The sequence below is a fragment of the Abrus precatorius genome, unplaced genomic scaffold (assembly GCF_003935025.1).
Source record: "Abrus precatorius isolate BTA unplaced genomic scaffold, Abrus_2018 Scaffold7, whole genome shotgun sequence".
NCBI lineage: Eukaryota > Viridiplantae > Streptophyta > Magnoliopsida > Fabales > Fabaceae > Abrus > Abrus precatorius.
The window spans coordinates 444,466-461,830 of NW_020874417.1; the positions used below are offsets into that span (position 1 = coordinate 444,466).

At 31.2% G+C, this 17,365-nt stretch overlaps 2 protein-coding genes across 2 annotated transcripts; one reads left to right on the top strand and one right to left on the bottom strand.

Annotated features, from left to right (window-relative positions):
- Positions 1-1,409: 1,409 nt before the first annotated feature.
- Positions 1,410-3,616, top strand: LOC113873788 (probable pectinesterase 53). Its single transcript, XM_027512101.1, has 5 exons — positions 1,410-1,735; positions 1,949-2,138; positions 2,744-2,947; positions 3,136-3,371; positions 3,466-3,616. The coding sequence occupies exons 1-5, from the start codon at positions 1,410-1,412 to the stop codon at positions 3,614-3,616; spliced, it is 1,107 nt and encodes a 368-aa protein (XP_027367902.1).
- Positions 3,617-9,907: 6,291 nt separating this feature from the next.
- On the bottom strand, positions 9,908-13,455 carry LOC113873515 (gibberellin 2-beta-dioxygenase 2). Its single transcript, XM_027511664.1, has 3 exons — positions 13,067-13,455; positions 10,461-10,857; positions 9,908-10,186 (listed from the first exon to the last, which is right to left on the bottom strand). The coding sequence occupies exons 1-3, from the start codon at positions 13,453-13,455 to the stop codon at positions 9,908-9,910; spliced, it is 1,065 nt and encodes a 354-aa protein (XP_027367465.1).
- Between the last annotated feature and the right edge of the window lie 3,910 nt (positions 13,456-17,365).

The window sequence follows — 17,365 nt, forward strand, 5'->3', positions numbered from 1 at the left end:
AGGGCTTTAATAGTAGCCCTGATCACCTTGGGCTTTAATAGGTTTGAATTTTAGATCTTGAAAATTTCTACATCCAATGTCTCTAAACGAGTGTAGGTATTGACTCTTGTCATCGAGTTCAAATGAGATTGTAAAAAATATATATATCAAAAATCTTATGAAGGAATATATTTTTAGGGTAGAATAGATGTAGCGTAATATTAATTTTTACTTCTTATGATTAAAATAATAATTATAGTTATTCAGAAAGAAAGATAATAGAAGTTGGTGCTTTAAAATGTATAGATGATAAATTCTCAAGCATTTTATGTTTTATAACCCCATATTTATAAAGGTAAGATGAGAACGTATATAAATATATTAAATCTTTTAATCAAATTCTACTAGAGGCATATGTGGCATGAGGCCTCATAATTTAATTTGAACATTAATATTCACGCTTCTACATTGTGGCTTCAAAACGATAATGAGAGAAATATTTTTTGGAGAGGTCATGGAATTTTTTATTATTTTTTTTAAGTTTGAGAGTTTAAAATATTTATATAAAGGGGAAATAAGGAACTGAGGAAACAATTTCTTTTCAAACATTAACTTTTAGTACCTTTTCTAATTGGGATGTTAAGAAAAATATTTTTTATTTTAAAAAATCCAACATAGGGTTTAGGGATGTACAGTAATTACTTATAAGTTCACAAAGGTTTTAAACATGCTGTATATCCTTCTCATAAGTCCGTTACTCAAGCAACAAAAGAATTGGTTTTCCAGTTTACTCCTATTTTATTCCATTCCAATAAGTCTTTCAGTTTCATTCAAACATAATCAATTGCGTTATTCTTTTAACACCTATATGCTTTAAGTATTTTGGAACCAAATAAAACCTTCTACAAGTGACAAACTTATTGTATGACCAACATGCTTTGATAAGCCTGATGCAATAAAATCCTTTTATTTTTATTTTATTAAAGTCCTACTCCTACCCCACGTCAATACTTGTTGCTTATACATATTATGTGCATGTGTGCTACATTTATTTAACAGCTCTGGCCACCACTATACCATTGGAAAATGGAATACAGCTATGAACTTGGTTAATTTTCTTCCTCTTGCGCCATCATTCATTCCCAAGGGATTATTGGTTTCAAGACAATGCGCATTACACAGTGTCACAGTGATGATAATTTTGGGATTGGGGTCCCAGACTCCTTCCATACCAGCCACCAAGTTCTCTGATTTTGTTCTAGAAAAGGCGTTGATGAGGGTTAGTTTAGTAAATAGCTAAAAGAAATATTTCTTTTTTATGTATGCCTACATAATTTATATTATTTATATGGTCTCTCCATTTCGGCTTTGATCATGCACTTGTTGATATTTTAAATTATCATCTAGTGCATGGTAACACTAGCATTACCATGGTTTCCACAACGCATTTCCAAGTCACTGTCTTTCTTCTTTCAACTTTATACATTAGCAGCACCTCAGATACACAGGCCGATTTTGATAAGTGGGTATCTTGGAACGTAAAAAATTTTAAGAAAAAAACCATTTTGGAAACCAAATGGAATGTCACTGCACCTGGTCATGATTTGAAGCTGAGGCAGGCTGAGAGTAACAAAGTTAGAATAACAGTTAGCCAAGACGGTGCTGGTGACTTCAAGACCATTACAGAAGCTCTTAATAGCATTCCACCTCGTAACCCTAGGAGAGTCATAATGTCCATCGCGTCTGGTATATATAGGTAATGTACGCGTGATATATATATCAATTTAATCATTTATTATCATAAATGTTTTCAGAATACACTACGAATTTATGATATATAATTACGTTTTATTCATTTTAATAAATTAGTTGTGTTTTCTTATTAAGAAAAATAAAATAGACTAAGTCATGTTGAGTTGAAATTGTCAAAGATGGAGATCACAAAACATGGTGTGTTTAATTTCTATAGGGAGAAGGTCATGATCCCCAGAACATTGCCTTTTATTACATTGTTAGGGGACGCCAGGGATCCACCAACCATTACTGGAAATGATACAGCGTCTGTCACCGGAAGTGATGGGACTCCGTTAGGGACGTTCCATAGTGCAACTGTGGCGGTGGATGCAAGCTATTTTATGGCCATCAACATAAAATTTGAGGTACACAAACTTCCTTAATCAACGCTAAAATGGTACTTCAATTTTCATTGAGTAAAGCTCACAAGAACCACCACTGTGGCAAAAGCTTATTATCTCTTATGACTATGCACGTATTAAAACAAAATTAAAAGAAAGATGGATGAAAATGGTAGGATCCTAGAGCATTTGAACTAGATACAGTGCATACCTATATATTATCCGGACTCATTATTTGTAATTTAGTTAAACTAAATTTTAAATGCCATGGAAAATATTAATTTAATATTAAATTAATAAAACAAAAATTAATTAATTAAAAGTATCTACAATAACAAAATATAGCGAATATAAAATTATAAATGTGTGTCTGCGTGGGTGAGAGGAGGGACATGTTAAAGCCTAAACTCATATATGAGCGTATATTTTGGCAATAATTATCTAGATATATATAGACTCATTTGATTAATAAAAGTAAAAACCTAGTCGAGGTGAGTAAATTTTGTAAACATTCGCTCATAAAAAATAATGATTCTTTTATATACAATGAAACAAAAGATAATTTTATGCAAGTTTATTTTCTTGGTGGAGGATGGAAAATTGTTAAATTGTGTGTTAAAAAAAAATAGAACACTGCTCCGCATGTGATTGGATCGAAGGGGGAACAAGGCGTAGCGCTTCGCGTCTCTGGAACCAAAGCTGCTTTTTACAATTGCACTTTCTATGGGGCCCAAGACACTCTCTACGATCACAAAGGCTTTCATTACTTCAACAACTGTTCTATTCAAGGCTCTGTTGATTTCATCTTCGGTTCCGGAAGATCCCTTTACGAGGTCTTTCATTTCCCTTTTTTTTTGGTCTCCATTTTGATCATGGTTCAGCCCAGTGTACCATTATGGCTGCAGATGGACTTCACCTGGTCCATGGGCTTAATAATGATAATTTGACTCTTTTGTTGCTACCATGATTGCTTGTGGCATAATCAACCAATGGCTATGTTTTTTATTGAATGGGGAAGCAGAATTGCTACCTAAATTCGACAACCAAGAAGGTGGCTTCCATCACTGCTCAAAAGCGAACAAATTCGTCATTGGAGAGTGGATTCTCGTTCAAAAACTGCACAGTAACAGGTAGTGGGCAGGTTTATCTTGGAAGAGCATGGGGAGATTATTCCAGAGTTGTTTTTTCTTACACTTACATGGACAAGATAGTTCTCCCCAAAGGATGGAGTGATTGGGGCGACCAAAAGCGTGACTTGTTAGTTCAATACAACACACTTGGAATCTACCTTTGTCTTTACACAGATTACGCAATGAAAGGCTAAATGTGTGTTTGTTTGGGCTTGTTGCAGGAGAGTATTTTATGGAGAATATAAGTGCACTGGGCCAGGAGCTAACTTCACTGGAAGAGTTCCATGGGCACGAGTGCTTTCGGACGAAGAGGCCAAACCTTTTATTGGGTTTCAATTCATTGAAGGGGACACTTGGCTCGTTAGCCCCTAAGCCTAACCAAGCTAATAAAATGATGAAAATGAAAGCAGATTGAGACATGGAAATTATGTAATAAATTCAATATGTAATACAAACAATCGTTTCCATTGCTCTGATTTAACTAATTAAAAATAAGACTAATACATACATGCATGCATGTCACACCGACAACATATTATTAACTTATACACTGCTAATTAACCGACTCCAACTTCATGATTTTCTATCTGGTTCCCCTATCATAGACGACAGTATTCTTGCGTTCATGCATTGCTTAAATGAGAAAAAGATTTAAGGACTATATTATTTGATATTGTTATGATGGTAAAAAGACCTGTGGGAGCACAATACACACCACGCGTGCGCGATGCTAACTGCTTTATACCTATCGAAGTACAGAACAAAAGCATGAAATTTTATCTTCAAGATTGAGATATTGATTGACAACATGATGCACGTAGGATAAGATGGAGAACAGAATTTTAAGGCCATATGCAACACTCAGCTAATTTCCAGGGTTTGGTCTCCTCCTTGTGATCATTGATGAAACTCCAGAAGCAATCAAGGTTGTCCAAACCGGTGGATGATTTCCTTTGTTTCTTCGCCTTAATGATGGGTGTCAAGTCTTTTGCCTCCTTTTCTTTCCTCCTCGGACTCCGTGGCAAAAGTTCATGATGATAGCATCTTATTAACGCTTCTAATAATAGCAAAATTGAAGCCATTAGTCGAGATGGGACATAAATTGTTTCAAGGTTTTGCTAGAAATATATGAGAAATATCAGATATATATTAAGCTCTGCGCTTCACCCTTATATATGTTTTTAATAATAAAATTTCAAGGGAAGCTTTTTTATGCAGAATCTCGATTGCTGATGAAATTATACAATCATGATATCACGTTAAGTATATTAGTCTTCAACAGTTCCTCCATTTTCTTGCCAAATCATGACTATTAATGTAAAAAGTAATTATGGATTTGCCCCAAACCAAAAATTCATATAAAATTGTGAGTTGATGCGTGATAGGTACATATAAAAATGGAAAACTCAAAAGCAGTATGTGAGTTTGCCTAAAGAAATGATTGGAATGTTTGGTGCAATTTGTTGTACAGTTAAAAATTTAAATGTCACATTTAAATATATATTTTTTAAAATTTAATTATATCAAACTCTTCTCCAACACTCAAACCAAACGGGCAGAACTGTGTTCATGCAATGCTTGCCCTCTATGTTTTGTTAGGAGTTGGCCATCTAAGCCTTTTCATGCATGTGTAGAGCGTTGAACTGCCTCATAAGAAATAAATCGTAAAGTGTGGGCGAGCTTCTTGCTTAACCATACTGAAATACCACCAAAATACGTCAACAACCATATGGACACGTGCATGAGAAGATTACTGTCCACCAACAATGCAATTGGGGAACTGACCTCTACCCAAGAAAGTATAGAGAAAACCTTCTTTCAGGTCAGTGTCTAGCTACACCCACCATTTTGGTTAACTCAAAAATTAAAGAACCACGCACAATGGTTGATGGAACAACAGTGTGACTTAATTCTTTCTCAAATTAGTTGGCAAGACCGAATTAGACGAGAAAAACTGAGTGAGTTTATTCTCACTCTTTAAACATTTGTTATATAAATTTTCTTATTAGTTAATTAAATTGATAACGATAATATTTTAATAAAAAAATTCTAAAATAAGGAATGACAATAAACACTTTCCAGAACTTAATTTCATTATCTGGATTTTCTTTACTGAATTAGATTTTGTTGATATCATTATTATTTTTTATTTACAATTGATGTCTAATTGCGATTCGTTGTTGAAAGTGTTTTGCATCATCTTGAATTTAACTCTACAACCAATGGCAAGTAATCACATAACAATGACACTAAAACTATTTTACAAACTTGAGTCACGACCCTGAGGCTAAAATGTTGGTAAACTGTAATTTTCCTAAGTAAATTGTATTCCTAGTCAAATCTTGTAGTTGTCAATGGATCAGCAAGGCCTGGTTACATGATAACTATCTCAAATTGAATATTTTATATATACATAATCTTTCCCGTTAGATTTGTGTGTGTCTGTGTGTGTGTGGGGGGGGGGGGGGTGTAATAGTACGTAGCACCATAAGGGTGAAACTACACTCAGAAAAGGTTGAACAAAGGTATATAATTTTTGCCGTAGAGTTATATTGTTGGAAAATATTCTGTGGGCATCTTTGAAGGAAACTATACCTAGTACAGAAAAAAATAAAAGAGAAACTTCAGATTTAATGATCAGTAAAAGAAATTATAAATGTGAAAGGTGTATAATGCAATAGAAAAAGGAAAACAGTAAAAAATATTAAATGAGTGGTAGACTATACTTAAATATTTATGAATCATGATTGTACTTGTCTATATATATGTGTATCACATCAAAAGCTACAAAAATAAAGACACTGCGATATTTATACGGTGTCTATTCTGGTGGTTCAACCAATATTTCTGTTTCAAATAATATTAGATAAATATGAGTATATATGATATAACATATAAAAGTGATCGAAAATTAATGTAAAATGAAAACAATAAAGTATAAAAAAAAATTATGATTTGAAAGTGAGTCTGAGTTGTAATAAATATAAATATAATAAAATACTAAAGATTATTAAATCATTATGCTGTTTCAAAATGTATTATTATAAAAGTTGGAAATTAAAATATAAAAAGTATAACAAAAGTACAGTTAAAAAGTATGCAAGTACTCTATGACAGTTGACATGGATAAACATGTGACACGTTCAAGGTACAACCAAGCTACTATATAGTTAGAAGCATTTATGCTTCATAGCAAATAACTCAAAGTGCCACATAATTATAGGAAGGGTGGCCAAAGTGTAACATGATAGGAAACAGGAATTTGGTATCCAAGCTAGACGCAGTACCAAGATGCAAAGACCAACTAAAAGCAGCTCAAAACCGAAGTAAGTTATCTGAAAAAATAACAATAACAATGACATAACTCGCACCAAGACAGAAATGATCCTATATTTCAGGAAAAACCTTTCGCTCCGGTCCAGATTTTTCATGTGGCCACAAGTACGCTGCAGAACTTTATTATGGCAAATAAACAGTCCCACTTCACAGACGGAATAGAGAAGCTGTATTAACGAATTGGCCCCCCCGCCAATAAACCATGTTAAAGTCAATGTCGATGCAGGATGCAAGGAAAACGGTACACCTGGTCTTCGTGTAATTGTCCTTCATCACATTCATAACTGTGTCACTGTCCTCTCTGCTTGTCATCTACTGAAGAACCCAGTTCCACATGAGATAGCTGAAGCTTTGGCACGTGGATTGGGCTTTAAAGTGACGTCTTATATAACAAAAAATCCCACATTGATATATAACAACATAAATCAGTCGAGTCTAATGCCTAGTCTCTTTGGATTGACCATTATTCTCAGGGTCTGCTAGTGTTTACCTATTGCTGTTAGATGATTTTTCAGTTTCTCTAGCTTTTATTTTTTGGTTAATTACGTACATTCCTGGGCAATGTAATTAAAAAACCAGCACATTTATATTTGAGCTTCTGCATAAAAAACTTTTGAATCTATGATTTGGTAACATTCAGCCCCGCATGCTGTACTGGATGCTTGCATGTACGTTGATTTTCAAATTTGATTCCACTGATTCCACAACAAAACAAAAAATGAACACAGAACAAATGCTACTTACAATATGTATGTTGTGACAGGACCCGTTGCAGCTGCTACATGGCAGCAGTATAGGCGTAGTGATCCGTAATTTTAAATTCTGGTCCTGCTTCCTTGTAGAACCGAAGAACGGTAAAATTCCTCCAAAATTCAAGCATATTTTATATCCCTACTTCAAAATTCGATTTATCAAATACTCTGTTGCCCAAAGTTCCAAGTTTTACATGCAATATTGCAGTTCGATCATTTCATATCTCGATGACAAATTCTTTTTTGACCTCTTTTGGACGGTCAAATTTAAACCTTAGTATCTGATCACTTATAAATACTCTCTAATTCTGTTGATAAATATACCTTTAGAAAGAAAAATAATTTTATTATAATAAATAATTAATAGTTTTTGAAAAGAGTATGCATTTACCTTCAAACTCAGAAGTTTCATCCCGTCTTATTATAACAACTTGTGTCGTAGACATAACAGATTTAATTTTTGACCGATTTGTTATATATTTTCTTTATAATTATTTCATAAAATAAATATTAAATAAAGTTTTTATATATTTCTTCTGTTGAAAATATAAAAAATAATTAATAAATACTTTATGTAATTAATAACTAAGAAAGTTTGTAAATATAGAAGAAAGGAGGATTTAAAATTTTGCTTAATTTTTACTTGGTCAAAATTAAGCTGACTTTCAACATCTATTTGGCTTTCTGTTCTGTCAGTTTCAACAAAGATCAGAAGAGAATTAATTGAAGAATATTATTTTTAACACCATTTTAGCTATTGTTAAATTTTATTAAAAATTATAAATTTTATGTAAATTTTATTATATTTTTCATTCCCAAGTTAAATATTCTTTCTCATGTTTTTATAGTATTCAATAAATTTTAATTAATAATTATAAATATATTAAATAAAATATGTTAAATAGTTCTTGACAATTTTCAAAGACCAAAAAAGCAGGCTCCGGTTGGGTGAGGGACTGACTTTTGTAATTTTAAATTTTAAACGAAAAACGAAACATGGTAGCATGTTATAGCCGACTCAACAAAAAATATTCCTAGATTTGTAACGCAAATCGAGTGATCAAACCTCTGTTAATAATTAAAATTTTTAATAAGCATGTTGTACCCTCACTATGCGATCAAGTAATGTCAATTAAGGAAAAGAGTCGAAAATCTTAAAGGTTGTTGTCTGGGCATTATCGCTACAATTGCCAATAATAGTTTCGTGTCTCATGTCTGACTGGTTATGCATCTACATTTAGATCAATGTTTACTAATTTTTTTAATGTTCATTCAGACAGCAACTAAATATCTTTGGATCGATTTTTTTCAAATAAAGTCAAATATATTCATCATACAAGTTAAATTTGCCAATAAGCACAAAAGGTTATTAATAATGAGCATTTAAATTTCAAATATTGAAAAATTTATAATTAACGTGGCAACACTTATATTTTTTTTTGCTTATCATAGTGGTAAATTTAAAATCAAATACATCTAAATATGTCTATAAAAAAATTATGATATGGGATCATATGGTCCCAACCACTTGCATTGTGACACATTTATTTTTTTCTTATAGTAATAAAATTTATTTATATGACACAATATTAATGATGAAGACTTGAACCACCTAATAATTTTTCATATAAAAGATCATTAAAAAAAAGAGACGAAAGTATGATCAATGCATAAAACAACTCCAACCTCGGTTTAGGGAAGTCACTTTATCTATCGTTGGAGTATTAAATTTTTTGTGTAAACTTATGTCAAAAGAAATTATAAAAACTCCTTTTTTATAATTAATATTTCATAGTTTCATTCATTTATTAAAATTTTTAATTAGACGATGTGTTGATAGATTTTAAAATTTTTTTTTGTGATTATTATATATTAAATATCTAATATAAATTATACTTAAATAGCATGTTTATAGTTATATTAAATTATTATGAGTTAAGCTATTAAATTCTTTATAAAAAATTATTTTTTGAATCGTTTTAACTCTTCATGAAGTTTCCGTTACTTTCATTAAAAAGAAAATGTGTGCTTGAGAAAAGTGGTTATATTATAATTTCTTAATTTTCATTAATCTTCAAGAAAAAAAATGGAAAAATTTTATTCCTATTGTGCATATATGTATATTTTATCTGTACAACATTGTCAAACTTTGGGCTAATAAATACAAATAGAAGTTATTTTAACAACTTTATGCCTTGATTTTAGATCCGATGGCTCTAAACCATGATGGTTTTGGGCTTACAATTTTACTTGAAGCACAGAAGAACAAACAAATAAATAAACGATGGTGCTGCTGAATTCATATATCATCATTCGTTATATGTCAAAATCCCCTTCTAAGGGACTCCAAAGGTTGCCTATATTTTACAACAGTACCAACTAGGTGGAATATTTTTCTCCAATATAAAGGACTAAGAAAATCCTAATGGTTTAAAACTCTATGAAACTATAAAGGCTATAACACGAGAACAAAATTTGAAGGTAAATAAGGGGCTATGAAGCTCCAAGTCCTGCTATCTACTTCCTAATTAATTAGGTGGTGCAAGAATATCAACAACTAATGTGATCTTAAGTGTCAGGGAGAAGTAGGTGCGAGATGACTATCTTGTTGTCGTTGGATCTTGAAGAGATCAAGACGAGAGTCTCCCAATCTTAGAGAGTATGCTGCTTGCTTGTATTGGGCCCACGTGAAGGGCTTATAAAGACTTGGATTGTGGGGTGTCACCATCTTTGGCATTGGAGTGATCCACCAATTCAGCGGTGGTGCTGCAAAGTACATCATTGACATTCTGGCCTTGGTTGTGTTGGTCAATGCTCGGTGTCTCACGCTCACAAACCTTCCATTTGTCATAACCTTCAAAAAGTATACAAACATATAAATAATTAATCTGTTAATATTGTTATTAGATTGAATGCATTTAAAATGAAATAGTGAGAGTGTTATCCAATCTCTTGATTCATTGTGGGGAATGGATTAGGCTATATTTAAATATAGTGTGTAGATATTTAACGATAAATACAAAATTTAGATGGAATTGAAAGAAAGGTGAAGGTGATTTATGATAATTGGTTGATTGAAAATGGTGTTTGTGATAGTGATAGTGATATTGAGTTGATTAGAGACCAACCTGGAGGGCATCGCCAACCATGACGAAGAATTGATTGGGGTCAGGGGGGACAGGGATCCACAACCCGTCGTGAGTGGAAATTTGAAGGCCCCCCACGTTGTTGGACCGCAAGATGGTCAAGATCTGAGGGTCAGAATGCTCCCCAAAGCCAATGTTATTATTACTTTTATCGCTCTGGAGTTGATGTGGCTCTAGTTTGGACGGGTCCCAATTCTTGTTGTGGCCCTTTAGGCTCACGGGAGGGTAGTGATTGATCCTCAGGAGTGAGTCACTATGGACGTCTTTGATGAGCTTGCTCAGTGAGAATTTGTCTTGGACCCACAAACCCTCCTCTACTAGATCAAGAATCTCACATGCTAGTTCTTTAGTTGCTTCTATATAATCATTCACAGCGCTCCTGCAATTCAAGGCCAGAAACACTTGGTCATCACTCACCGTTTTAATTTCTATCGTGTAATTCTTTGCACCACTCACTCCATTTTTATGTCAAAAAGCTACTTTTATTTTACTCAAACAACCGTCTTTTCTTGTGTTACCAAAAACTAGCAGGCAATGACACATGGAGGGTCATATGATATAACACATCTCTCTCTCTCTCTCTCTCTCTTCTCTCTCTCTCTTTAAATAGAAAAATATATATCTCCTTTCTATATTCTTGATTTGATTGTGCGAACTGTTGATTTATCTGTGACTTTGCTAGCCCAATATTTGGTCCATTTTCTTCCAGTGAAATGACGGTCTCGTCATTCGTCACTGGTTCAGCACGGACATGCTAGAAAAAGTGGGCATGGTGGCTCTACAATATCAAGAAGGATCAATGCACTATAGCAAAAATAACCTAAGTTGATGCCTTAATTTTTATACTGTCCTGTCTGACGATTCTGTGCTAATCTAAGGTTATATCTTATAAGCACATGTTGTATTTGTACCCTTTTCGGCTCAAACACTATTCCGCTTAAAAGATAAGAAATTTAAACACAAAGTTGCGCTTATGCTTATGCATGATTCTCTCATAGAAATAAGCTTTAAGTATTTACTATTTACATAATGTGGTCAAGTAGATCATACTGTCAAAGAAAGTCTTGGCTGATGGTAAACCCAGGATGTAACGTGATTGTAGTACCATTACGCTGGTTCTATGTGTTGGGGCCACCATTGATAGAAGGTTGGCTCCATATAATTAACCAAGACAATTCTATCTGCTGTCAATTCGCCATGCAGTTTAAAGAAAAAGCTTCTAATTCTATTATTGTTTGCACTCTCCCTTTATCCTAAAACAAAACTAAAAGTTATACAAGTAAATGTAGATGGGTATTAAAATTTAAAGGCACTTTTGCACCATTATTTAATTAATTAAAATAATTTTTTAGTGAATTATTTTATAAAACATTTGGTCTTGTTGCTTAAAAAACTATGACTAAGTATACCATTTTCTAAATAAATGAATGAAAATTATTTTAATACACTAAGATGTTTCTCGACGAACAATTAAAAATAATGCAAAACACAATAATTCTTATATACTATAATGGGGTTTTGAAATGTGTACAATGAATGTATTTTAAAAGATAAAACCACAGGCCAAAAAATCAATCAGGGTTTGTACCCCTAAGAAAAAATAATTAAATAGGGCCGTTTGGCGTAGCCATTTTTAATGCACGTGTTGCTTATACGATTTCAACTCAAATATTCATATTTAATTAATAGAAAATTGACAAAATAAGCTAGCATAACTGTTGTTATTTAACTTTGTATATTATACAAAGGAAAGTGGTAGACAGAGGCTATTAAACTATATATATAAATAAAAGAAACCAAGAATGATGATCAATGTGAATAGAAGCCTAGACGGATCCCGCCCCTGATCGATCAGAGTGGTCTCCAACTAATTCAAAGGAGTAGAAGTCAACCACAAAAATAGAAAGAAAAAAAGTTATATGTACATTGATTCGAACATGGTAAGGCGAGGCAAAATTAAGCTTGTTAAACTATTAAATATCAAACAAATTGTAAACTTATGTAGCATACATATTTTCGAATGTAAAGGACAGATGTCCCTGTCTAGGATACAAGCATCAATCAATAATGCTGTACTAAGTTCCTAAATAATCTTATTATCCACCATTGAATTAGGAAAAAATTATTATAATAAATTATCGTGTTTATATTAACTCAATCATTTAGTTTTTGTTTACTTTAAACCAACCCTCTGAGATGTTATCGCAATATGGAAATAAAGCAATGAATATATAACCAAAAAATGGAAAATCAAAGTTATGTCAAACTCGTGAGAGTTACAGACTCAGCAAGCCCCACAAGCCTGCTTGGCACTTCAGAAACACAAACAGATAAGAGCTTGTTCCCTATCCTACATCCCCACGGAACCCCTCTCTCTCTCATACTTGCCGTTATGCGGTAATTATTATATTCTAATAGTAAAAGCTTCACAATCTGTGTCATTAATTTTATTATATATTACAGTGTTACTATTTTTACCACTTGTTATGATATGAAAGTGGTAACACAAATATGGAATCGGTTGGGTTGAAGTTGTTGGGGAAAGAATGAAAATGGAAGAGTACTATAAGCAATATATGAATGAATACCTGAACTTAGTAGGGTCGTCGTTTGCTATGGTTTTGGATCTCTCAGAGATGGAAAGAGGATTGGTATGAAGGAGGAGATATTCAAGGTCACCCATATCTCCATTGGGACCAATGTTTTTGCAACCATAGCCAAAAGGGTTGGCAGGGCCAGCTCGGCGTTTCTCTGAAGAGGTTTTGGAGAAAAACTCTGTTCCCTCTTCTTCCAACCTTGAAATGACCTCTTTTGCCACACTGTGGTTCACCACCTTGAAGAAACCATATTCCTCGCAGGCTTTCACCACTAGTTCCGATAACTTTGACCTTTCCATTGACAGGTCGATTGTTGGAATTCCCATACCCTTTGTTTTCTTTGTTCCTATCATCATGGAAGTTGGACAAGGGGCAACCATTTCTATATATTGAAGAAATATATGTGTATATATATTCTGATCAATACAAGAACGGGTTATAGAATAGAACTTATATATAGTTCTTGAGGGAGATATAGATTTTTGGTTGGAGAAAGGTGGCATCGTATATCATCTATATATACATGACATTATAAGGGAGGGGAGGGGAGAGAATGAGGAGAAGGAAAGAGGGTTAGGATTATTATTTTTTTTATTAAAATAAATTAAATTATTGTGTGCAAGAGCGAGATGGGGTATCGGGATTAAGTAACAATTTTATAAATATATCAATTAGAATATTATTTCTTGTGTTTATTTAAGGAGGCGTGGACTTGGTAGACAAGACAGTCCAAGATGGGTGAAAAAAGCAAAAGGAAGGAGGAATTCAAATATTAGTGTGCATGAATTGATAGAAGAAAGGAATCTCAATTTGTCAAGTCTGAAATCCCTCTATCCATTAGGCTCTTCCATAGTCCACACTAACTAAGACGGATCGAATCTAATAAGCAAAAATAATGAAATATTATAATGCGGCATAGTAACTAACTAACAAGAATGTTCAAGTCACTAACCCGTGGATTAATTTATAGAAGATCTCAGATTTCTACTGTTATACTGTCACATTTAAATTAGTTTAATATTTGTTTTAAAGAGTAAGATTTTAAGGTAGGAAGTGGCCACATTAGGTTTAGGTGAAAGAAAAATTATAGACTTGGGAGCCAACTGGTAGCGGCTGTTAGCTGCCTTAATTGGACTTGGCTGCTACCAACGCTTTTCAGAACCGCGTGGTCTAAAAGGTGATCTTTTCTACTCTACGTTTGATGCATACGAGTGAGTTACGCGTATGTTTGTCTCAGCCACTGCAAGCTTGTACTTTACAGCACTGCCCCATTTTTATCATAAATTCTGTGTAGACCCGTGAATTCGTAACAGTTCTTTTACTCCTTTTTATTTGTAAGAATAATATCTGTAATTCTGTAGAGTAACAGATTCGTAATATAAATATATGAGCTGTTATTCATTTTTTAGATATATTTTCTAATCATTGAGTCTGTATTTTTAAATTATCTAATAGGAATCCAAGGTTAATATCAATTTTAAGTATGGGATTACATAAATAAAAATATTTTGAACTTGTATAATTTAATTAAATATACTTTATAAAAAACAGAGGGGGTATTAATTTTTGTATAGAGAGGCATGATATTGTAGGATGTAGCGGTAACAATGTTGTAAGTGGTCAAAGTGCGCATGATGATGTTGGGGAGTGTTCAGAAACTGAAAACGGAGAATCTCTTCTCTCTCTAATTTGCAGAAGAGATTGTCGGGTATCCTTTTCTCTCAGGCGGTTTTTGTTGAAACATGTTCCTCTGTGATTCAAAATGAAACCATTTTGATTTGAGAGAAGTTGAAGGTTAATTATTGAACTGAACAGGAATATCATACAAACTTTAAACATATAGCAGGGGTTGCCTGGGCTCTGTTGGCCGTGGAAGCTTCAACTTTGTATTTATTTATTTATATTGAATTCTATTTGGAGAAGGTGGTGAGGTGGCTTGTCAGGTTTGGACCATGTTCTTCTTAGCCGGCCACTTCCCCACACCTTTTTTTAAGCATAGTTAAAGGCCAAGTGTTTTTTTAAACAACATTAATGGAAAATTAATACTCTTTTAAACTGCTTTTTAGTTCACATCTAATGCATATTAAACCATTCTCTTACCCATACGGAAGTAATTGTTTGCTATATATTTTTCTCAAGCATTTTAAATTGCTTTTCTGAGTTATGTTCTCAAAAACACTGTTATATTTTACCATTTTACAATTTTTATACAAAACTCACTCTATTTCTCAAGCTTACACAAATTCTCTCTTATTTTACAAATATACTACTCACAAATCTGAACCTTTATTTTATACAAAATAAAAAATACCCTTATTGTATATTTTGTTTCATACCATAGATTTCTTCTATTTTATAAATGCATTACAATAAAAACCATCTACTATAACAAAAACTTAAAAATTGTTAAATAATTAAGTGATAAAACTTATAACATTAGAATATCACAAAAGAAATAAAGAAAGAAATAATTTATAGTTCATATTTTCAAAATGTCCATTTTAAAATTTTGGCAGAAAAATAATAAAAATTTAATAACATGAACAATATATTAATAAGATAGAATAAAACTATTTTTTAAGCTTAATTTTGAAAGAATTAAATAGAAAATGATGAAAACATAAATATATTTTATATTTTAATTATCACTAATATATGTGCTTAAGTTTTTACTGAATTTATAATAAATTAATTTTGAAATAATTCTTGATACTTTGAAGATAAAAAAATTATTTCATTTTCCCTCTTATTTTATTTTAAGTTTATCTCTTTTTTTAATTATTTATGTATTTAATAATTTCAATTTTTTATTTTATATACTGATTTTAAAAAAAAGCTCTTAAACTTGCCATTTTTATAAACATAATCACAAAAATTTGAATGAAGATAAAATTAATATTTGAATAAGGTTTTAATTTTTCAATAATTTATTTCATTTGATCGTTTTGTTTAATTTAGTCTTTCAAAAATATTTTTCATTTCCTATTTAATCCTTACATTAGTAACATATTATTTTATTCATTATTTCTTACATAACATCTTAGTTCATTCATATAATTTAACTGAAATATCACATAAATGAAATGTGTTATATAAAAAAAAAATTGGAAACGTATTTAGAATAAATTTAAAATAAAATATTAAATGAGAAAACTTAAACTTTTTAAAGAATAAAATTTATTTTAAGTGTAAAAATTATATATTTTATTTTAAAAATATTCAAAATGAAAATTATGTTAATTTATTTGTATTTTTGGGACAAATTTTTTACAAAATTATAATTTTACATGCATTTTCAGACAAAATTCATACATATTTAATGTTATTTCATGTATAATTTAGATAAATTTTAAATTAAATAAGTATATTATTGTTTAAAATTTATTTTAATGGTACATAAAATATAAAAAGAAAAAACATAACCGAATTGATAAAAATAATAATTTTTTAATTTATGCATCATTACGTAAAAATAAAAATTATATATAGTTAATTTTAATTAAAAATTATAAAATATAATATAATTTAATGTATCGATTTTAATAAATATTATATTTTTAATAAAAGTATCTTTTATTATTTTTTATCATATACAATGTTTCATAAATTAAAATAATTATAAAATAAAAATAGCTCAAAAAATTTATAAGTCTTAATAATACATGAAAAATATTCGTTGAAAGTTCTTGTATAAACATTTTCATTTTATCTAAGTGTCATTATATTCTTAAGAAATTTATATTTATATAATTTTTATAGAAAAAAAACTAAAATGTGACATAAAATAATTAATATAATAAAAAATCAATTATAAAAAGTAATATATGAATAATAATTCTTTCTTAGTATAAAATAACATCTTATTAACAGCAAAATGTATGTAATCAAAATGTAAGTGTGCACATTAAATATAACATTATTGATCCACAAAATAACAATAAATATACATCATTGATGTGATTAAACCAACTACTTTCCTTTCATATTTGATCCAGACATACATCACTCTTCCTTTACCTGTCAACAAGATCGCATTTCGTTTTCATATCCAATTATATTGCACATTTTACTTGTCTACACACTTTAAACTTGAATAGTTCAATTAATAATCAATATACAAATTATGTAGCAAGCGGAAAAGAGAGAAACTGTAAGGCAATGAGCGTGCAGGGAAGCAAGAGGTTGATCTTGCTTTATTTGGAATAAAATTTAATGTTAATTGAAAAGGAATGCTGATAACAATTAATAGAGACAGAAGAGTAATAAGTTAAATTTAAAATTATTTTTTTC

Bases quoted from the DNA above. Each gene is read 5' to 3' on its own strand.
- LOC113873788 (XM_027512101.1), top strand. From the start codon at position 1,410: ATGGTTTCCACAACGCATTTCCAAGTCACTGTCTTTCTTCTTTCAACT. The intron at 2,139-2,743 runs GTACACAAACTT...AAAAAAAAATAG, and splicing joins CCATCAACATAAAATTTGAG to AACACTGCTCCGCATGTGAT. The intron at 3,372-3,465 runs GTTAGTTCAATA...GGCTTGTTGCAG, and splicing joins GGCGACCAAAAGCGTGACTT to GAGAGTATTTTATGGAGAAT.
- LOC113873515 (XM_027511664.1), bottom strand. From the start codon at position 13,455: ATGGTTGCCCCTTGTCCAACTTCCATGATGATAGGAACAAAGAAAACA. The intron at 10,858-13,066 runs GTATTCATTCAT...CTTGAATTGCAG, and splicing joins GACGACCCTACTAAGTTCAG to GAGCGCTGTGAATGATTATA. The intron at 10,187-10,460 runs GTTGGTCTCTAA...TACTTTTTGAAG, and splicing joins TGGTTGGCGATGCCCTCCAG to GTTATGACAAATGGAAGGTT.